Consider the following 23,553-nt stretch of genomic DNA (forward strand, 5'->3'; position numbering starts at 1 on the left):
CCCCACACTGGATGTAGAGCTTATTTAAAAAAGAAAATAAATCAATTCACTTATTTTGAAATGTATTGAAGATTTACAAATACAGTATAAGAGACTGTATTGCAGACCTGATACCCCATCACCCGAATACTTTATTTCCTATAAAGACATTCTCCCACATAACCACAGTACAATCACCAAAATCAGGATGTTAGTATTGATGAATAACTATCTAATCCTTAGATTCTGTTCATGTTTTGCCAAATGTCCCAATGTCTTTAAAAGAAAAAGATCCAGTTGTCTTATTGTCTTATTCATATTTTTTTTTTCTTCCTTTATTTAGCCTTACTTGTATTTCTTTAGTCTTCTTCATCCTGGAACATTTCCTCAGTCTTTCCTTGACTTTCAAGACCTTAAAACTATTAGAGATTACAGCTAGTTACTTTGTAGAAGTTCCTCAATGCAGATTTATGTGCTATTTTCTTGTGATTGGATTCAGATTAAGCATCTTTGGCAGGATTATCGCAGACATGATGTCATGGTCTTTACATTGCATCTCTCAGGTTGTGCCCAATTTCAGTTTGTCCCATTACCTGAGGTGTTTACTTTGATCACTTGGTTAAGATGGTGTCTGCTGAGCTACTACAATGACTCTTTTTGTCTTTGTTATTAATAAGGATTTTGTAAGGAGATACTTTGAAAGTATAAATGTGCCATTCCTCCCCAAGCTTTTTGGTTCTTTCATTTATTTATTCCTATCACTATGGCCTCCAATTTTCCAATTTTATTCAGTGGATTATAATCTATTACTGTCACTATTTTGAGGTTCAAATCATCCTCAGTTTGGCCAGTGAGAGACCTCTAATCTTTGTTTTTTGACACACCCCATTAATTCTTTACTCCTTGGCCCAAATGATGCTCCAGGCTCAATCTTATACTTAACCTGATCTAGTTCTAGAATCAGCCATTTCTTCCAGCAGTCCTGGGTCTTTCAATGGTACTTAGAGGCCAAGATCTGAGCTTCAAATTTTCTCATTGTTGTTGTGAGGTCTTTTCTCCCAAGCCCTTTTGTCGGCATTGCTAGGAAATATATACCATAGACAGACATACATTTACATCAATACATATTTCTGTGTATGTATTAGAAACTATGAGTTTTTTTTTTTAAAGATTTTTTTGTTTATTTGAAAGACAGAGATCACAAGTAGACAGAGAGGCAGGCAGAGAGAGAGAGAGGGAAGCAGGCTCCCTGCTGAGCAGAGAGCCCGATGCGGGACTCGATCCCAGGACCCTGAGATCATGACCTGAGCTGAAGGCAGCGACTTAACCCACTGAGCCACCCAGGCGCCCCAGAAACTATGAGTTTATACTGATAACCTCGTTTAATCCCAAGATTACAGAATTTATTTTATTTTCTTCCTGTATTTCTAACTTCTACCTTTGATAGTGAGAAACTTGGTTCTCACTATCCATACTTATTTTGAGAAATTCCCTTGTATTAGCCAGTTTCACCTTGTGGCCATTGACTTTCTTGTCTATATGCAAAGACCAACATGTGTAAGGACTCTGCTGGGATCAAAGACCTTAAATAATGCCAGTGGTGGCTGAAGCTTAAATGAGAATGGACATGGCGCTGTGTGAAGGTGGAAAGGTAGGCAAGGCCAGATCTCAGTTGAGATCATCTAGGTGAGTGCTCATGAGACAGTGGGAGACAATGGGAGCCTAGGGCTAAGGAATGCAGAATTCAGTAGTAGATCAATTAGGGCTGGGTTGGTGGAAATCAAGAGTGAGGTCACAGAAAGGAAACTTCTAATCTCAAGATGGCAAAGTAAAAATAGTTCTGCCTCCCTTTCCTCTTGAAAAATCATCTCAAAGTAAGGGGAAACAAGCAAAAACCAAAATCTTTGATTATACTAGCAAATAACCATAATCTCAAACAACAATTTGTGAAGATTGAATGCGCTTGGAGGAATAGTAAATTACTTAGCAGAGAGGAGGAAGGTCACATTCTGGAAAGGTGCACACTGATTTCCCTAGAGAGGCTAAAAATCCTCAGAAATTAAGAGCCACCAGGTACCATAGAAGGGTAGACTGAAATCTTTATGTAGTGCAGTTAGCATCCGGCTCCATAAATCCACCCAGTGAGGTAGCTATCCCTACCTGATGGGAAATAGGTTTCCTCCTTGAAAAAAAAAAATGGGGTAGGGTGGGGACGAGAGAGGCTTTGAGTCCAGGACATCAAGTACAGAGAAGTTACAGTACTGACAATGCAAGCTGTTTATTGAATGGTGAAGTATAGTCCTCTTTGCCTGAGCTCCAGAAATCCTGTAGCCAGCCTTATAGAGCCTTTTCCCCAATTTGCACTCGGCACCTAAGGTAGGGGTTTGCAAGATTATTTTTTTGAAAATCAAACATCCTAGAAAAATATATATAGATCTGGTGGATTCCCAACAAAAATAGGTGACCATTCCCTCATCATATGATGAGGCTCACTGATAATTAGGCCCACCTTTGCATATAAAAATTATCAACTCACTCAATGTCTCATTTTAAATAAAATTTGCAGACAGGGACTAGAAAAGAGCAAAACAAACAGAAAAAAATAAGCAGAAACACACCAAGTGTGTAGAAAATGTTAAAAAAAACTATGGGTGCCTGGGTGGCTCAGTGGGTTAAAGCCTCTGCCTTCAGCTCAGGTCATGATCCCAGGGTCCTGGGATCGAGCCCCACATCGGGCTGTTTCCCTTCCTCTCCCTCTGCCTGCCTCTCTGCCTACCTGTGATCTCTGTCTGTCAAATAAATAAATAAAATCTTTAAAAAAAATAAATAAAAATAAACTAAAGTATCCTCAGAGAGGATACCATGAAACAATAACCATGCTATATGAAATAATCATTTTAAAAAAAGTATTCTTAGATATTAAACATGGGTAGTGGAAACAAATTCAACAGATGGTTGGAAGATATAATCAGAGAAGTTCCCTACAAGAACTGAACAAACCAGATCCAGAACCCATATTATAGCTGTTATGAGAGGAGGCTTAAAGCTCTGGAAAAGTAAAATCTTTCAATTTCCCAGCACAAACTTTAGAATTTTTATTTCTCTCAAAGTAGTTTGAATAGTCTTGGGAAGGAGGAAGTTAGGAAGATGAAAGTTAGTTCAAACTTTTGGAAGTCTTTTGAGGCAAATATTAGGAGGAATATATAAAGGATTTAGCACATTTGAAGGATGCAACCTGAAAATGTCTCTTCATATTATCAGATTTTTGGGACTTGGTTTGGTGCCATGTTGGAGTGGACTGAATTTTCTGGACATTGTTGGTGTATGTTAATGGTGTCATCCTTAAAAAGCGAAATTTTGGGGGCACCTGGGTGGCTCAGTCAGGTAAGTATCCAACTCTTGATTTTGGCTCAGGCCATCATCTCAGGGTTCTGGGATTGAGCTCCAGTTGGGCTCTTAGCTAGGCATGGAGCCTGCTTAAGATTTTCTCCCTCTCCCTTTGCCTCCTCCCACTTCTCTCCCTCTCCCTAAAAAAAAAAAAAAAAAAAAAAAAAAAAAAAAAAGAGAAGAAGAAAAATAAAGTCAACCTTTCCTTCAAATACTCTTTTATCCTGACAGGCAGCAAATCTCAATTTTTTGCTGTTAATAGAATATAAGGCAAAAGGAATATAGATTCCTTAGTTAATAATTGTTTATTAACTGGCTCATTTTTGTGACTCAGAATTTCCTGTAAGATTACAGATCAGGTTTTTGAAAGCTAGGTCACAATTGTAATTAAGTCCTGTTTTTTATAGTAACTTTTTTTTAAGGAAAGATTTTATTATTAAAGGGAGAGAGAGAGAGAGAAAGAGAACACAGCAGGGGGAGTGGCAGGCATAGGGAGGAGGAGGAGCAGACTTTCCACTGAGCAGAGAGCCCGGTGTGGGGCTCGATGCCAGGACCCCGGGATCATGACCTGAGCCAAAGGCAGACACTTAACTGACTGAGCCACCCAGGCGCCCCCCAACACTTTTTTCAAGACATTAAACTTTCATGTTCAAGTTGTGATTTTTGAAAATATAAACTGCTGTCATCAAAATAGTGTCACTGCAAAGGATGGAAAAATAATGTAGCACGTTTACTAAAAAGAAAGCAGAGCCATTTATATAAAGGACAGGACTTTTATGCAGTGTCTGACTTTCAGGTTTTGGCTTGGGTCGGGATCTTGGGAATCTGGGCTCCACATCTGGCAGGGAGTCTGCTTGAGGAGTCTCTCCTTCTGCCCCTCAAGTAAATAAATACATCTGAAAAGAAAACAGAACACCAAAAAAGCAAACAAACAAATAAAAAAAACCAAACCCAACTTGCCAATATACTGTGCCATTATCCTGGCATTTATAATTTTGTAGAATATTTCCCAAGGCAGAAAGTACTAATTAGTAATTACTGAGATTACTAACACCACCTCCCCTAAAAAAACCCCCCACAAAACCCCCAAACCCAGGTTTCATCTACATCAAACCTGTCTATATACTTATAGTATGTTCCAGTCAGTTGATACAGCCAAAGAAAAGGCTAGTCCATTTACAATATTTCAAACAGTGCTCACATTCCATATGGGAGAGTGTCATATTAAGTAATGTAAGTAAATTGTAATATGATAAATGGATGTTCTTCTCTCCAAAAAACCTGGACTTTTCTCCCCCAGTGGAGTACAAAATTCAAAACCCAACATAACAATGTTCAAGACAGGCAAATCTACAGACAGAAAAATTTAATGGTTGTCTAGGTCTAGGGTATCTGGAGGATGTAATTGGGTTGGCTAATGTTCCCCCCCGCCCCCCACCCAAATTCATGTCCACTTGGAACTTCAGAATGTGACCTTATCTGGAAATAGATTGTTTGTAGATGTTATTAGCTAAAATAAGGTCATGCTAGATTGGGAGGAGGGTTAGCTAAATCCAGTGACTGCTGTCCTTATCACAACGTATCAAGACACAAGGGAAACACAGGAAAGAAGGACATGTGACGCCAGAGGCAGTAAGTGAAGTGGCACAGTTATAAGTCAATGAATGTCAAGGACCGCCAGCAACCACCAGAAGCTAGGGGGCAGGTTGGCAGTTTTTGCCTCAGAACTCTAGAAGGCAACCCTGCTGACACCCTGATTTAGGACTTCTGGCTTCCTGAGTTGTGAAAGAGTAAGTTTCTGTTGTTTTAAGTCACCAACTTTGTGGCAATTCATTACAGGAGCCACAAGAAATTAATACAGGGGAAAACGGGGAGTGACTGCTTAGTATGGACTTGACTTCTGTGGTGATGGGAATGTTCCAAAATTGTGATGATGACAGCACAACTCTGTGAATGTATTAAAGACCACTGAATGATATACACTTTAAATGGGTGAACTGTATAATGTGATTTACATTTCAATAAAGCTGTAACATGCATAAAAAACTCTAAATAAAAATATATCATTATGCTTTTTAAAAAGATTTATTTATTTTCTAGAGAGTGCATATGTGCAAGCACAGGGGAAAGGGGCAAAGGGAAAGGGAGAGAGAGTCTTAAGCAGCAGAGGAGCTCCACACAGGGCTGATCTTACAACCCTGAGATCACGACCTTAGCTGAAACCAACAGTCGGATGCTTAACCTGACTGGGCAATGCAGGCGCCCCTATCAGTATACTTTATATTTATAATCTTTTTCATTTAAACATTTTTAGGATTTAAGATTATAACCCCATACAAATAAAGCAATGAAAATTAAAATAGAAATACAGCTTCACAAATTTAAAAACAACCACTGCCTAACACATTTGAAATGAAGGATGAATAAAACTTAGCAGTCTATTTTAAGTTAAAAAATATTTAATATTATTGGATAAAAACACTGATGGTGACAGCTTTACATGGCTCATTCCATACATTCTGTAATGTAAAAGGGCAAAACATTACTAGGAAAGAAATGAGTAGCTGGGTTTGTGAAAGATTTATTGACCAGATAAAAGCAATTAATATGAGATGACAAACATTTAACTCAAATTATTACAAAACTTTTAGGAGATAACTGGGTCAAATCTCTCTGATGTGTCCTAGTAAGGAAAAGAAATCATGTATCTTTTTAATCCATAAGAAGTTCAAAGTCAACATTGATACTGTGTAACTATCAGTGCTATTCTAGTAACCTAGAAGTTAGCTATAAATAGCTTTATCTTTTGCTAATCATTCTTACTATGATTTTATTTTATTTAACAGTGAGGACTGAAAAGGCATAATCATTTTTTTAAACCACTGGGTAAAACAGTACTATAAATTAATTTGAGTGTGCTAAGCTTGACATTTTGTGTTTGAAAAGATGGACTATATTTAATTGGACTGAATATATTTCATGAGGACCTGGGTACATTTAAGCCCAAAATGTGTTTATGAAGTTCTGTGAGAGAACAGGTGTATACCTTGACTCACTCTTGCTTGCTTTTAAAATGAAATAAATTTGGCACTATATGGAACAAATGAAGACAAGCAAAATTAGGTGAGACTAAGATGCTTCATCAGAGTTGCCTGATTTGACTTACAATTCATACTATTTCTTAGTTCTTGACTGAAGAGAAACAAACAGACCTAACTACATAGCACTTCTATGATGTATGAAAATAGAATCTAGAGCTAAGATGAGGCTGCTTCACTGATGAGCCAATCCCCCACTCTGCCATAATCATAGTTTCAAATGTAAAATTCATTCAAGAATTCATATTTTCATCAAATGCTTATGATTTTTCAAGTTTTCTTGCTAGATATGTCTTGGTTAAGTGGCCAGCTAAAATATGGTCTTTGAATTAAGGAAATTCATATAAAAGAAACATCTATTTCATAGCGATCTTACTTTACTTGAAATTTCCTTAAAAAAAAACAAAACACCAAACTAAAACTTTGTAACCAAACTCTTGGAACAAAGCACTGGTGGCCATATTTTTGAGTCTCCAATAAATCTTGAAGTCCATTCACTTTTCATGTTTCAAGTGTTTCCTCATTTGCTCCACAAGTATCAACAACACATATTAAACAACTTGTTACTGGAAAAGCTCGGACTTTGGAGTTGGCGACCCATTTGTCTGTCTCGGTATTATATTCAAGGATGTGTCCTAATCGACCCACACCTTGAAAACCAGCCAAGACATAAACTATAGAACCAACTGCTGCACACTTCACTGTTACACCCTTCCATGGCATTGGTGAGACCATCTTCCATTCGTTTAACTTAATATCATAATATTCCACGTTGTCCAGACCACCTTCAAAAGAATAAAACAGCATGAACAACTATGTTAACAGTTCTAAGATCTCTTAAGGTAATAATTCTTTGGATCTTCCCAACATTTTATTATGAACATTTTCAAATATTCAACAGTTATGAATCTTAAAATGAATACCCATATAGCTATCATCTATTCTTATTTTTACTTTAACACAATAAAAATTTAACTTAATTTTTACTTGAATCCTAAATAAGTATGTTTATTTTACAAAATTATAAATGTTCTATCTGTTCTGGGAAGGTAAACAAACCGGTGGATTTTCCTTCTGATTAACTTTGACTATAATTATTCAAAAGTTTTTAATCCTTCTGCCATTTATCTTTTAGCAGTTTATGGAAAACAGCAATGGCCGGAGACAAGAGAAGGGGAAGAAAGTATTTCTTTATTATACTTATGTAATGCTTAAAGGTACTAAAATGAGGTTTGTGGACTATAGATTCAGTCCAAATTCTCCATTATTTAAAGAAATAATTTCAGATTTTTTTACTACAAATTATTTAAGAAAACAAAAATCAAATTTACTAATTTAAAAATAGTAATATTGATATTTTCATGCAAAGTTTAAAAGTGGTAAGGATACTTTGTCATTTAGGGCCTGTATACAACTCATAAAAGTTGTATTTAAAAGTTTGTAAAAACTCAAATGTTTCTGTCACTTAATAGTTCTTTAGCTAGTATGACATTATTACCCAGGGGGTGTTTGGAAGTGTGTGAAGCTGAGACTGTCACAATGACTGATGGCCATCGGAGGGATATTAAATATACTGTAATGTTTTGTAAAATACATTAGTTCTCAAAAACTATAAACATAATAATGTATGTGATAAATGCCTGTATTTAGATTTTAGGAAATGTTTTAAAGATTTATGAGAAGGAGGTATCAGCAAACTCACTGGGAAAGTTGAACAGTGATTTAATGTCACATACCCAAGCCATTCTGACCACCTACAGCAAATATCTTGTCTTTTACAAATACCAGTCCATGATTCTTCCTGGCCTCAATCATTGGACACAGCTCAGTCCATCTGAAAAAATGAGAGGAAGCTTTTAGAGTACTTGTTCACGGGAAGTATGCAAACTACTTTATAGGAAAGGTCTGTTATCTCAGTTTAGTGCTCATTTAGTACTCACATGTGTTCACACCCACACACAAACACATATCTGAAAGGCTAGAAGACAAAAGTTTAATATGGTTTTGGGTAATTTATTTATAGGTGAGGTAAACGGAGATTTTATTCCTTTCGACTCCAACAGAATATGAGAAATAGAGAATATTTGGAGACTAACACATCTTTGGAAGAAATCCATTTCCTAGTTCACAGTAACTTGTTAAAATGGTAATAAAAAAGAAAGGGAGGATACTTAAGAAAATATAAAATACTAATACTGTCATGTATTTTTTTTTTTTTAAGATTTTATTTATTTGAGAGAGAGAGAGTATGAGGGAGAGGGTCAAAGGGAGAAGCAGACACCCTGCTGAGCAGGTAGGCGATGCAGACCTCGATCCTAGGACTCCAGGACCATGACCTGAGCCAAAGGCAGTCACTTAAACAACTGAGTCATCCAGGCACCCATTACATGTGGTTTTAATTAGTATTTATGTATGAATCAAACACAAATTGAACATTGGGCTCTAGCAAATTAGTAGTATTTGTTAATATTCATAAGTAACAAAAGTACTGTCATTCTGTCAAATTTAATACTTATTAGCATGTTGTTATGTTCATGGCCACTACTATAAATAATGAGATTGAGGGGTGCCTGGGTGGCTCAGTCGCTAAAGTGTCTGCCTTGGGCTCAGGTCATGATCTCAGGGTCCTGGGATGGAGCCCTGCCATGGGGCTCCCTGCTCAGCAGGGTGGGGGGGGCTGCTTCTCTGCCTCTGCCTGCTGTTCCCTGTTTGTGCTCTCTCTTTGTGTCAAATAAATAAAATCTTAAAAAAAAAAGATTGAGAACATAAATGTGGACACAAGTGTTGAAGAATATTAATTCATAGGTAGCAGCCTCATATACATAGACAACTGTTATTTTTTTTTTTTTTCTGTGAGACTCAATTCCTTCTTTTGCATACACTCCCCACACACACAACTGAGGTTTGTGACTGTGAAGGTGGTACTGGCACACAGGCTTGTGTCTCAATAGCTAACATAAACCAAAAGTATCCAAGTAACAACAAAAGGGTAATCTGACATAAGTGTAACTTAAAAAAAAAATTATTTATTTATTTTTTATAAGTGTAACTTTTTAATATGTTTATTTGCATCTCTTCTTTTAAATAATTTACTAAATTTAACTTTGCAAAATATAATTAGGACATAATGATTAACTCTGAAATATTAACAACTGTTTTGTTGCCTTATATTCATAAAATTGTTTTGTTTTAAAAGTGGTTTGACAGATGCCACATTGATTTTCAGAGCACTCTGTAAGGTGAGATGGGCAACGTTATTCCTTTATTTCCCCCCAGGGTAAACATCCATGCTCTTCCAGGTGAAAAGACTGCATACAGCTCAGAGGTGGGAGCCAGTATTGGCCCTCCACTGCCTCTCCATGCAGTAAGTTGCATACGGAGAGCTGTCAAAGTATATTAAACATAGTATCTGACTTGGAAAAATTCAAAATATATACTCCTTTCTTCTCTACACATGTCCATGATATAAAATAAGAGCATATTTTTATGTAGGGTCGTCCTTCACTTACAATGGTTCAACTTAGGATTTTTTGACTTTATGATAATGCGAAAGTGAAATATATGCAGTAGAAACTGTACTTGACATTTTGAATTTTGATCTTTTCCTGGGCCAGCTATATGATACTCTCTCATGATGTTGACAGCAGCAGTGAGCCACAGCTCCTAGTAAGCCCTGGATCACGAGGGTGAAGAACTGATACACTTACAACCATTCTGTACCCATACAGTCATTGTTTTCCACTTTCAGTACAGTAGTCGATATGTTACATGAGATATTCAACACTTTATTACAAAACAGTTTTTGTGTTAAGATGATTTTGCCCAACTGTAAGGCTAATGTAAATGTTCTGAGCATGTTTTAAGGTAGGTTGGGCTAAGCTATGATGTTTAGTAGGTCAGTTGTATTAAATGCCATTTTCAAGGTAACAGTATTTTCAAATGACAATGGGTTTCTCAGGATGTAACCTCATTGTAAGTGGAGAAATATCTGTGTACTTAAGCCTCCTGAAGGTTTAAAGTTAGGAAGTTTCACAACATACACTTTCTTCTTCCTGTAACTTCATGGGGAGAGTATTTACTAGGTGCTTGCTCTCTCCAACCTGAACTTTTGTGTTTAGAAGCTCTTCTTAAAATTCTGACTGCAGAAACTCTGTCACATTATTTCCGTAAGGCTTCAATTCTTAGCTTCCAATTAAACCACTGTAGTTACAAAATACTTTAGAAAACTGTAAAAATCAGAAAGAATTCTTACAAAAAATAACTTAGATGGATAGATCACATATTAAAAAAAGGGAAATCATTGTAGCACATAACTTCATTTAAGATCTGGGTAATTATAGTCACACTAGCCTTCCACTTAGGAAAATTTAAGGGCACTGAAGAGAATATAGAATATTCAAGTCTCACACATAAGCTTAATATGTACAAAAGAAATGTTAACTTGTTTGAGTTTTAAGATATTACCTAAACTGAACACAGCTACCTAATTTTAAAAAATACCGAGGTTGCAGAATTCCTTCATATTTTTTCTCTGCTACTATGAATAAGAATATATTGATTTGCACTCATAGTGCCTGAATGAAGATCTCAAAATTTAGAATCTTGGAGTTTATCTGGTATGGGTTCTACTTTAAGAGATTTTTTAGAAATGAAAAAATAATTAGGAAGCAGGATAATGAGATTACAGTTTTCCAATTAGTATGCTATAATACTTTTTAAGCACAGTTGTCTGGGAGGTAAAGTAGAGACTGATATAGGAGGGAAGAGAGTTGCACACACCCCCCTCCCCTCTTATAGTTTGGGACAAGATGGGGCAGACAGCTCAAATGAAGGATGACAGAATGAGATAAGGGGTATCCCCAGAGTTCCCTGGCAAGTACAAAGATACCTTTTGAAAAACACTGAGAAGTAGTAAATCTGATGATCTCAAAGAGATTTTCTAGTCTCAACAGTTAAAAAAAAAAAAGATTTATTTATTTTAGAGAAGGAGAGAGGGAGAGAGGGAATGGGGGGAGAGCAGAAGGAGAATCTCCAGCAGACCACTTGCTGAGCTTGGGACCCGATGTGAAGCTGGATCTCCTGACCCTGAGATCATGACCTGAGCTGAAATCAAGAGTTTGGAGGCGTACCCAACTCAGCCACCCCGGCATCTCTAGTCTCTAAACTTTAGCAAAAGGGAAGTTTCAAGATAAGTTGTTTTCAATTTTATTTCTAACACTGGTAACCAGCTGAACAAAGAAATGAGAAAAGAACAATTGTAACTACAGTTTTGTTTGGGAGAGGAGTTATTTATTTTAAATCCTTTAAAAATAGGTGGGAAGCATAAATAAATAATTGCACATGATTAATCATATTTTATAATTAAATTCTTACTTTTCATTTAAACCAAGAGCTAGAATGGAAGACTTCTATGTTTTGTAATCTGGCAATATTTCCTAAATATAAAACTTGAGCATAAGACTTTTGGTGCAGTTCTCTGGCGTAACATTTAAGTTGAACATATTTACCCAGTAATTTGTGCTGGTAAAGGAAGAACAAACCTTTCAAATCAATAAATAACTTTTCTTATCAAATCCCTTTGGATGTTCTGAGTATCAACTAAAGGTCTGACTGGGATATTACCTGTGGTCATTCCCTTATTAGTTTAATGTCACTGCACTTATCACACCTCACACCTTCAGTAACTGGCACATTGCCTCTGGCTACACTGAATAGGTTCTATCACCAATTACAAGGTCAGAAAAGCTGGCTAGCCATTTCCTTCTTTAGCATTTTGCCTTTTAAAAAGCAGTTATTTACTTCTCAGATTTAAGAATAATCATAATGAATAAATATGTATCTAAACATAATTTAGTAACCATGAGCTCAGAATTAAGACATTTTACCTAGGGGTATGATTTACTAATACACAAATTGATACATAATGTTTCCAATTAAAGGCAAATATACAGAGCATCTGGGTGGCTCAGTTGGTTAAGCAACTACCTTCAACTCTGGGTCATGATCCCAGGGTTCTGGGATCAAGCCCCACACTGGGCTGCCTTCTCAGTGGGGAGCCTGCTTCTTTCTCTCCCTCTTCCTCTCCCCTGGCTTGTGCTCACACTATCTCTCTCAAATAAATAAAATCTTTAAAAAAAAAAAAAAAGGCAAATTTTCTGGCCATATATTCTTCCCCATCTTCTCCACATTTCCTGACCTCAAACAAAAATATTTTATGAATTTGATGAATTAGTCAGACTTGTCTCATTCATAGGCAATTACTGCATAAACAGGAACAGAAACAGAGGAGCTCCCACAGGATATATTAAGGTCAAGCCATTTCTTAAAGTACAGAGGAAGGGTCCAGGACATAAACATGTCCTGAATGTAGCTCCTTCAAAAGTGTGTACATATTTTTATTTTTTTTAAATTTTTTTTGTTTTTAAAATTTTTATTTATTTATTTGACAGACAGATCACAAGTAGGCAGAGAGGCAGGCAGAGAGAGAGAGGAGGAAAAGCAGACTCCCCACTGAGCAGAGAGCGGGGCTCAATCTCAGGACCCTGGAATCATGACCTGAGCCGAAGGCAGAGGCTTTAACCCACTGAGCCACCCAGGTGTCCCTAAAATAAGAATTTTAAATGATACATACGTTTCTGTGGCAGGATCATAAACCTCACAGGAATTCAGCACTCGCCCAGAAACATTGTTCCCTAAACTTCCGCCACAAACATAGATCAGGCCATTGGCTTCCACCATGCCGTGACTGCAGCGCTGAGTCAGCATGCTGGGCTTAGTGTGCCAGCTTTCAGTTCTCGTGTCATAGCACTCAAATAAATATAGAGCTGAGTTTCCTGTAAAAGAAAAAGGCTCCATCAGGCTTCTCTTAGTGTATATGTGGGTTGGGAGGGAGCTGACAGTAGAGCTGGTCATTACTTACTGGAAGGAAGAATTTATAAAGTTGTAGTCTTTTCTGAACTTAATTAACAGTAACAGCAAAATGGGGGACTAGCTTAAGAAAAAGCTAACCCTGTTTGTACAGATCTCAGAAAAATATTTTTTAAAAAGATGTGCTGGAGATGTTTATTGGTAACTAACTTTAGGAAAAGAAATTGGTTTGATTTCAGAAGAAAAATTAAGTAACATTATGTATGTCTTCACGCCCAGTTAGGCATGATGGTAATTATTTAAACTTTAAATCCTTATAAATCATAGCTATTTATAGATGGTAAATCCATACCTTAAACTCTGAAAACTACTACCTGATAATATGCTCAGGTTTATCATTTAACATTCTATAATAGTCACTGCACCATTAAAAAACTATTCTTCCTGACTACTCTCAGTGGCTGTGTAAGCCCTGAAGTCATGCTGACCCAGTCGGGACTGTACTCTCAAGGTATCACTGTATGTCTCTAGTGTACTTTGATTACACATTTTAACAGCAAAACATATACATCCTGTCTTATAACTTCTGTACATTATAGGGGCTCAATAAAGAATTTTATAAATGATACTAATAAAGCAACAAGTGCTTTTTTCCTTCCCAAGAAAAAAGAAGTTAAAAAAAAATTTTTTTAGCTTTTGCACAACAAAGCAACAGTTAACAAAACCAAAAGAAAACTGACAGAATGGGAGAAGATATTTGCAAATGACATATCAGATAAAGGGCTAGTATCCAAAAATCTATAAAGAGTTTACCATACTCAACACCCAAAGAACAAATAATCCAATTCAGAAATGGGCAGAGGACATGAACAGACATTCTGCAAAGAAGATATCCAGATGGCCAACAAACACATGAAAAAGTGCTCCACATCACTTGGCATCAGGGAAATACAAATCAAAACCACAATGAGATACCACCTCACACCAGTCAAAATGGCTAAAATTAGCAAGTCAGGAAATGACAGATGCTGGTGAGGATGCAGAGAAAGGGGAACCCTTCCTACACTGTTGGTGGGAATGCAAGCTGGTGCAACCACTCTGGAAAACAGCATGGAGGTTCCTCAAAAAGTTGAAAATAGAGCTACCCTATGACCCAGCAATTGCACTACTGGGTATTTACCCTAAAGATACAAACATAGTGATCTGAAGGGGCATGTGCACCTGAATGTTTATAGCAGCAATGTCCACAATAGCCAAACTACGGAAAGAACCTAGATGTCCATCAACAGATGAATGGATAAAGAAGATCTGGTATATATATACAATGGAATACTATGCAGCCATCAAAAGAAATGAAATCTTGTGATTTGTGATGATGTGGATGGAACTAGAAGGTATTATGCTTAGTGAAAATAAGTCAATAAGAGAAAGACAACTATCATATGATCTCCCTGATATGAGGAAGTAGAGATGCAACATTGGGGGTTTGGGGGGTAGGAAGAGAATAAATGAAACAAGATGGGTGCTGTGAAGTCTGTAAACCTGGCGAGTCACAGACCTTACCCCTGGGGTTAATAATACATTATACGTTTATAAAAAAATATAAAAAATTATTAAGAAAAAAGGAAAATTTTATATAGTATGACACTGAATATATATACATAAATACATATATATGTATGATTTTAAAAGCATTAGGATTATTTATATGTGGAGAGATACATACACACACACACACACAACCATTAAGACCACTAGACTAGACATTGCTGTTTCATTTTTAAAATATTTCAACTTTTTCTTAAATCTTCTGGCTTTTTCACATTTGAAATTATAATCAGAAAAAAATTTCATTGTTTTGCTGTGATGAGCACTGGGTGTTGCATGAAGTGTTGAATGACTAAATTGTATACCTGAAACTAATATTACACTGTATGTTAACTAGGATTTAAATAAAAACTTTTTAAAAAATTAAAAAAAAATTTTAAAGATTTTATTTATTTGACAGAGAGATCACAAGTAGGCAGAGAGGCAGGCAGAGAGAGAGGGGGAAGCAGGCTCCCTGCTGAGCAGGGAACCCAATGCGGGGCTTGATCCCAGCACCGGAGATGATGACCTGAGCCAAAGGCAGAGGCTTAACTCACTGAGCCACCCAGGTGCCCCATGAAGTTAAAATTTAACCTAATTGTAACTCATCTCCCACTCCTGGGCTTCTTGATAATACTTAAAAAACAACACCACCCTTAAGGTTCTCCATCACAGTCAAGGTCTACAGAAAACAGAGTCCAGGGAGTAACAAATGGAAGAAGTAATGGTCTCGATTAACAATAACTTTTTTTTTTTTAACTCTCAGAACATTTTCAATTTCATAGATTCAGCTGGTGCTAAGAGGAAATACACACTGTGTGGCAGACATGAGAAACTACTATTTAAGTAAAAAATTGACTTAGTAATTGCTGAAGATATAAAGTTATCTAATTTCCACAAAAAGTGTTTCTACAGTACAGTTACTTTCTATTATCTTTAAGATTTATTGTATTTGAAATATGCTGTATTAGATGTTCTCTAAAAAATGTTTTTAAAGGGCGCCTGGGTGGCTCGGTGGGTTGAGCCGCTGCCTTCGGCTCGGGTCATGATCTCAGGGTCCTGGGATCAAGTCCCGCATCGGGTTCTCTGCTCAGCAGGGAGTCTGCTTCCTCCTCTCTCTCTCTGCCTGCCTCTCTGCCTACTTGTGATCTCTCTCTGACAAATAAATAAATAAATTTAAAAAAAAAATGTTTTTAAAGCGGGGGAAAAGGTAATTTCTTAAGTCACATTTTAAAATACCTTTAATTTTTCTAATATTCTTTTGACATCTTGTGGGGGAGTAAAAACTTAAAACATAAATATGCTGACCAAAAGTAAAACATTCTTTGGCCTACTATAAAAATCATCAAAGAAAATAAAGACTTAATTGACATTTGAATTCCATACCTCAGGTTTACTTGGGTCTTCCTAGTTTTCTTTATAAGCCCATTATTTAACTAAAGAAACTATTTGAAAAGGTGAGAGCTATTATGCATCTAGTCTGCACCTAGAATATCCATTTAGAAAAATTATTCATTTAGAAAAAGACCACCACTGGACACTAACAAATTACTCATCAACGACAAAGATTTTTTACACCCAAATCCATACCCTGTTCTGATCAATTAAGCATAAAACAGCACTCCCAGCCTTTATATTAAATAGTTAAAGAATAAATGCAAATGAGAAATATGATTCTTACTTTTCTCTGATACAAATAAAGAACAGGTAATAAGATTTAAAAAATGTGAATGTAATAGATTTTAAAGGGTCTGTCAGTGAGCCAAACTCTGAAGTCTTTAAAGCAAATAATATTATGTATCTAAAATTAATCTAGGGGCACCAAGTTGGCTCAGTCAGTCAAATGTCTGCCTTTGGCTCAGGTCATGATCTCGGGGTCCTTGGGACTGAGCCCCATATTGGGCTCTTTGCTTAGGGGGGAGTCTGCTTCTCCTTCTCTCTCTGCCCCTCCCTTCCCCTGCTCATTTAGTCTCACTCACAAATAAATAAAAAGAAAATATTTTTTTAAAATGAAATTAATCTAGATAGAACTAAAATCCAGATGATATGAGAAAAAAATGGGACAATTAACATAATCTAGGAACCTGAAGTTCTTGTAAAATGATTCATAGAAGAGTAAGGTAAACCTTCAGGGAAATGGGATCTAAAATGTGACAGATATATATTTAAATTATGTTAAAAAGGGGCGCCTGGGGGGCTCAGTGGGTTAAAGCCTCTGCCTTTGGCTCAAGTCACGATCTCAGGGTCCTGGGATAGAGCCCTGCATCGGGCTCTCTGCTCAGCGGGGAGTCTGCTTCCCCCATCTCTCTCTGCCTGCCTCTCTGTCTACTTGGGATCTCTGTCAAATAAATAAAATCTTCAAAAAAAATAGTCAAAAAGACAATACCAATTGTTTGTAAATATGAAAGCCAAGGAACACTTGGTAAAACACCTTCCCCAGACAAAAATACTGAGTTACGTCCTTACCAACTTCGGAACCTCCAGATGTGTAAATTTTGCCTTCTGCTGCACAGGCGGCAAGGCTGTCTCGAGGTGTTGGAGGACCCAGTTTGGAATACCAGCTATCCTTCACGACATTATAGCAATCCATTCGTTTTATGGGGAAAAGCTGAGAGCCACCCAAAATGTATACTACATTGTCCCAAAATACACATGCTGCATCTCTTCGTTTTTCAAAGGGGCAGCGGATGTCTGTCCAGCTATAATCCTGTAACCGGAAAGGACAGGAAGCGGTCAGTAATGCAAAAATATAATTGACACAAATGAGGCAAAGATATAGTTGAGAAAATACAAAATATAGGAGTATGTTAGTTTGCTAGAGTACATATAGTTTGGCTTGAGACACGATCTAATTTAATCTTGTGTGATTTCTTAAGAATGTTGGTGACTGCTTTGGGTGTTTTCTGGCTCCAGATTAAACTCTAATACATCTGGATGCATCACTACCACCAGTCTTCTATTCCTTCTGTTATTAAGGATGATAACACAAGAAAATTCTAAAATAAATAGCTTTGTAATTTAGAAAAAAACCCCACAACTTTCAAATGTAAACAGGGGCGCCAGGGTAGCTTCCCTGAATGTCTGATTTTTTTTTTTTTTAAAGATTTTATTTATTTGACAGACAGAGATCACAAGCAGGGAGAGTGGGGAGGAAGCAGGCTCCCTGCTGAGCAGAGAGCCCAATGCGGGGCTCGATCTCAGGACCCTGAGATCATGACCTAAGCCGAAGGCAGAGGCTTTAACCCACTGAGCCACCTGGGTGCACCCGTATGTCTGATTCTTGATTTCAGCTCAGGTCATGACCTTCGTTGGGGTTGTGGGATAGAGCTGCAAGTGGGGCTTTGTGCTCAGTGGGGAGTCTGCTTGAGATTCTCTCTCTGCTCCTCCCCCTGCACACACGTTTTCTCAAATAAATAAATAAATAAATAAATCTTTACAAATAAGAACAAGGTTGCCTGGGTGGCTCAGTTGGTTGTGTCTACCTTCAGCTTAGGTCATGATCTCAGGGTCCTGGAACTGAGCCCCGCATTGGGCTTCCTGCTCAGCGGGGAGCCTGCTTCTCTCCATCTCTGTCCCTTCCTCTTGCTTGTGCTCTCTCTCTCCCTCTCTCTCAAAAAAAAAAAAAAAAATTAAACAACAAGAACAACAATAAAAACCCAAATGTAAACATACCCATTCCTTTCCTGCCAGATATACAGAATGATATAAAGAATCATTGGCAGTGTGCCTGGGTGGCTCAGTTGGTTAGGCGCAGACTCTTGATTTCAGCTCAGGTCATGATCTTGGCTTGTGGGATCAGGCCCTGAGTCGAGCTCCACTGGTGAGGAGATTGCTTGAGATTCTTTCTCTCCCTCTGTCCCTCCCCCAGCTCACATATATGTGCACTCTCTAAATCAATGAATAAAATATTTAAAAAATCACTGGATAATATGAAGCTTAAACTGCTGTTATGCTGCTGATGTCTAAAGCTAGAAGATATTTTGTAGACTTCTGTGATATTACATTTTTAAAAAATATTCAGTTGAGCCAGTTTATTTAGCTGGACTCTTAAAGCTGTGATATTTACTATGAAATATTTGAGTAATCTGTTTTAACCAGTCTGGAAACCTACTTTTTTCTTCCTGATGATTAGAAATGAGCATGTATCAGTACTTCACAACAAGGGCAGTTCATGGGATCATTTCATTTCCTCACTATGTTTGGTACATCCAAGGACCTTCTTCTATGTAAATGTATGGGGGGATTTCTCCCAAAGCTACAGGATCTTGGATCCTCCCCCTTTTTTTGAGCAAGGAAGCTACAGTGTTCCTGCTGCTTTCTGAAAATATCTGAAAACAATTAGAGAATTTCAAAGAGAAATCCAAACAATTCCTGATCTCATTGAGCAAAGCATGTGTGTGTATGACTATTAATGCTGAGTTCCCTCTGGGAAAATCTGATGGATAGCTATCACACTAGTGTCCAGTATTTCAGGCATTCATCAGATGAGATTAAGCATCACAGAACATGAGGAATGGTCTCAGGAAAAAGAAGAACCCCTCATGTGGAACACATCAAGGTGTCAGCTCCTAGCGATGATAAACATTCTGCTTTCTGTGTGGCCAGAAAAATGAGAGTCTTAATCCTTGTTTTATTCTCAACTTAGATCTATGTGTCCTCCTGACTGGCAGGCACACAAAACTACAGGATAAATACAACATTTCCCCCAAAGTTTGTTTTCCTCAATGGGTACCAAAAAACTCGGGAAAATTATTATTTCAATATTTTATTTATTTGAAAAAGAGAGGGAGGGTAAGAGGAAGAGAGCGCACAAGTGAGAATGAGCTGGGGGGAGGGGGGGAGGGAGAAGGAGACTCACCGCTGAGCAGGGAGCCTGATGCTGGGGTCCATCCCAGGACCCTGAGATCATGACCTCAGCCGAAGGCAGACGCTTAACCGACTGAGCCACCCAGGCACCCCCTGGGGAAACTTATTTTTAAAATTTGTTTTCTTAGAGTCGCATACCATAGAATGAAAAAAAATGAGAGAAAATAATTACTATACTCAACAGGGCGTGATCCCTCAAAAGCAAACTAAAAATTCTCTTACATATTCTGAAATATATTCATATTCCTACCTGCCAAAGTTCATTAGCAGAAAAATAGTTTCATTAATAAGATACACTGTTAACTCAGTGAATTTCAAGTCTTGCCACTCTTATACCCAATTTATTTGATATTATTAGAAAGTAATATGGGAACTTATCTATAATTTCTAAAGATAGCCACAAGAACATTATCTTTCCCTGCTCTTCCTTAATTTCAGGATGAGAAAGTGGGCGATAGATTCTTTTGAATGATCTCTAAGATTTACTACTCTTCAGATTAAAAATAACTGACCATGTAGGAGCTGGGATTAAAAACACAAACTAAATGTTTCCTTTTAGCTAAATGAGCTTGAACACTGAGACAAAGGATACCAAGTTCCAAAAAAAGGGGGAATAATTCCCAAGAGTTTGGTAACAGAATAGTTCTAATTTTCTAGTACTCCTCAAGGATTTGAGTAAGAAATAAATGAGTGCTTGTATGTACCAGTCGTATAGGGCTTAGGCTCCAGATTTAAGAATTAAAATAAACTGCTCTCTTTGAACTATAAGCCCAAAGGAAAAATGATTAGCCTGTGTGTGTGTGTGTGTGTGTGTGTGTGTGTGTGTGTGTATGTATGTGGTGGGGTGGGGGGCAAAAAGGCACATGCTTCTATCTACTTGTAATATGGGCTCTGACTTCCTTAGATACCCTCAAGTTTTTTGTTTTTTTTTTTTAAGATTTTATTTATTTATCTGACAGAGAGAGATCACAAGTAGGCAGACAGGCAGGCAGAGAAAGAGAGGAGAAAGCAGGCTCCCTGCCAAGCAGAGAGCCCGATGCAGGACTCGATCCCAAGACCCTGAGATCATGACCTAAGCCGAAGGCAGAGGTTTAACCCACTGAGCCACCCAGGTGCCCATCCTCAAAGTTTTTAAGTCTTTTTCATCTCTCCAAATACTGTCGCTGGTCAAAGTACATGTTAGACACTAAGTCTGATCAATACTGACTATATTTAATATTCTAATAGTTTATCTTCTAGGCAGATGAAATGACCTTTGCAAACATTTTGCCTAGAATAATTTCATTTATATTTTCAAGTATAATTTCATTTCAGCTAAAATTTAATGTTTTAACATTTGAGCTCATTAAATATACCTACCAGGGGTCAAATGCGCCTGTGTTTGAAAACACCTGGCTGTGGCTGTATAAATGAACGGGGTGGGGGGGATTTTTTTCCCGTGTGTGTGTATGGGTAGATCTCACTGGAAAGTCAAATTTTCCCAATCTATTCCTCACCCAAAAGAAAATGCTAAGAAGGTGATTTGATGTTTGCCCTTTAGTAACTTGTTATACTGCCTAGGAGGTAATGTGCGTAGTTGAGAAAGCAAGCAGAGAACGTAAAAATATAGATGAGTAGTCAGACTTACAGGTTCCATAAATATGAATGCCAGGTCTTATCTTAGTGATGGGACTACTCCCAACCTGGGGCCTGCACGTAGAAGAAGGGTTGCTTAAGGTTTCCTAAGCTCCTAGGCTACAGGTCAAGCTACAGGGACATGCAGCTTTTATGTCAGCAATAAGACAGATACACAGCAGTAGAGTTACAGTGTATGTGTGCAGGCAGAGAACTGTTATTCTAAAAACATAATCTAATTCAGTTAAGTTTTATTGAGTATCTATTTCATGCTGCTTGGCTGAGGAGAAGATAGGAAAATGGGAAAACTGGAAAGCCTGGAAAAAACAAAGGTAGAAGGAAGTTTTGACATATCACCCATTTATGCATCCATACGCATACACATTCACATAAAAGTTCTGTCTTCTCTCATCCTAGTTAGCCTTTCTTGCCTCTGTTGTGATATATACACTCTAGACTTTTTTCAAGCTCAAGGTCAAGACTTCTTTCCTTTTTGCAGGCTTCCCTGACTGCCTTGCTCTGAATCCCCCACCACACTAAAGTCTGGACTTGGTGACTGAGCACTCCATTACATCCTGTCCTGGATGATTTTCCAGCAGCAGTGAGATGCTACAAGACAGTGAAATGCTTCTTCTTTTTTTTTTTTTGAAGATTTTATTTATTTATTTGACAGAGAGAAATCACAAGTAGACTGAGAGGCAGGCAGAGAGAGAGAGAGGGAAGCAGGCTCCCTGCTGAGCAGAGAGCCCAATGCAGGACTCGATCCCAGGACCCTGAGATCATGACCTGAGCCGAAGGCAGCGGCTTAACCCACTGAGCCACCCAGGCACCCCAACAGTGAAATGCTTCTTCAGGTGAGGGGCTGTAATAGCTTCTCTAAATCCCTTAAGGCAAAAACATCAGCCTGCTATTTTCCTTGAGAGTAAGGACTGATTTTATACTAATCTGCATTCTAAAAACACACTGAGTCTTCAAAGAATAGAGACACCACAGATATAGATTTCAATAATCAAGATAACCAAATCCAAAATAAAAGAAATACTTTTTATTTATAAGACTTGAGAATTTTATTTTGGATAATTTTGAGGGGAAACAAAGCAAAAATAAGATCTTAGAAAAAAAGGAAAGCAAAATTAAGAAAAATGTAAAACCTTAAGATTTCTGGAGAAACGTCAAGGAGTCAATGTAATCTGAGTTTAAGATTACTAAATTATAAGTACTTTCTGTTAAGCTATTATCTGACTAATTTTAGTTTCTTTTCTTTAAAGGACTGTTATTTATTTATTTATTTGAGAGAGAGAAAGAGAGCAAGAGAGCACGGGCAGGGGGAGGGGCAGAGGCAGAGGGAGCAGCAGACTCCCCACTAAGCAGGCAGCCTCAACTGGGGCTCGATGCCAGGACCCTGGGATCATGACCTGAACCTAAGGCAGACTTTTAACTGACTGAGCCATCCAGGCACCCCTTAGTTTCTAAGAGCTATTTAAAAAATAATCATAGAGGGGCGCCTGGCTGGCTCAGTGGGTTAAAGCCTTGCCTTCGGCTCAGGTCATGATCCCAGGGTCCTAGGATTGAGCCCCACATCGGGCTCTCTGCTCAGCAGGGAGCCTACTTCCTCCTCTTTCTCTCTGCCTGCCTCTGTCTACTTATGATCTCTCTCTGTCAAATAAATAAATAAAATCTTTAAAAAAAATAATCATAGAACTACGGCAACAATCCATAGAGAAAGCAGGTTTATACCAGATGCAAGAACATCCCTAGAAGCAGTTTCATGAAAAATGCATAAAACACTTCTGGCTTCATTCATTTCAGAAGGTCACAAAGAATGCAGCTCTGTGGAGCTGGGAAACACAGGCACTGAGCTAGGCTGTGGAGAAGCTGTGGGTCATACAAAGTCACTTCACCTTTCAGGGATGTTAGTTCCCTAATCCTTTGAAACAAAAAGACTGAACTAGACGATCTTAGGGCCCTTCCCTTTCAGCCCTAAAATTCAATATCTTAGGGTCCTAATGATTTAGAAAGCCTCTCTGAACAAAGAGCTAACAGTTAGTTAATTCATTATAGAGCAGTGCCCTTTCCAGGAACTATCCTGAAATACCTTAAAACATTATTTTATTTAATTTCCTCAATAATCCTATGAGGTAAGAACCTTATCTAA

General features: G+C 37.7%; 1 protein-coding gene and 1 long non-coding RNA gene across 5 annotated transcripts in view; one reads left to right on the top strand and one right to left on the bottom strand.

Moving 5' to 3' along the window:
• Nucleotides 1-3,926: 3,926 nt before the first annotated feature.
• On the top strand, nucleotides 3,927-21,700 carry LOC116568814. Its single transcript, XR_004276751.1, has 3 exons — nucleotides 3,927-4,149; nucleotides 13,995-14,003; nucleotides 21,690-21,700. It is a non-coding gene; the product is annotated as an uncharacterized LOC116568814 (long non-coding RNA).
• KLHL7 (kelch like family member 7) overlaps nucleotides 5,808-23,553 on the bottom strand; it is a 69,388-nt gene continuing 51,642 nt past the window's right edge. For all 4 annotated transcript variants that reach the window (XM_032304464.1, XM_032304462.1, XM_032304463.1 and 1 more), the window contains 4 exons: nucleotides 17,385-17,625; nucleotides 13,096-13,297; nucleotides 8,201-8,298; nucleotides 5,808-7,249 (listed from right to left, as the gene is read on the bottom strand). In XM_032304464.1, the coding sequence (XP_032160355.1) occupies nucleotides 6,966-7,249; nucleotides 8,201-8,298; nucleotides 13,096-13,297; nucleotides 17,385-17,625 (825 nt within the window). In that variant the 3' untranslated portion in view covers nucleotides 5,808-6,965. The remainder of the gene's footprint in view (nucleotides 7,250-8,200; nucleotides 8,299-13,095; nucleotides 13,298-17,384; nucleotides 17,626-23,553) is intronic.

Source organism: Mustela erminea, chromosome 11, assembly GCF_009829155.1.
Source record: "Mustela erminea isolate mMusErm1 chromosome 11, mMusErm1.Pri, whole genome shotgun sequence".
Classification (NCBI taxonomy): domain Eukaryota; kingdom Metazoa; phylum Chordata; class Mammalia; order Carnivora; family Mustelidae; genus Mustela; species Mustela erminea.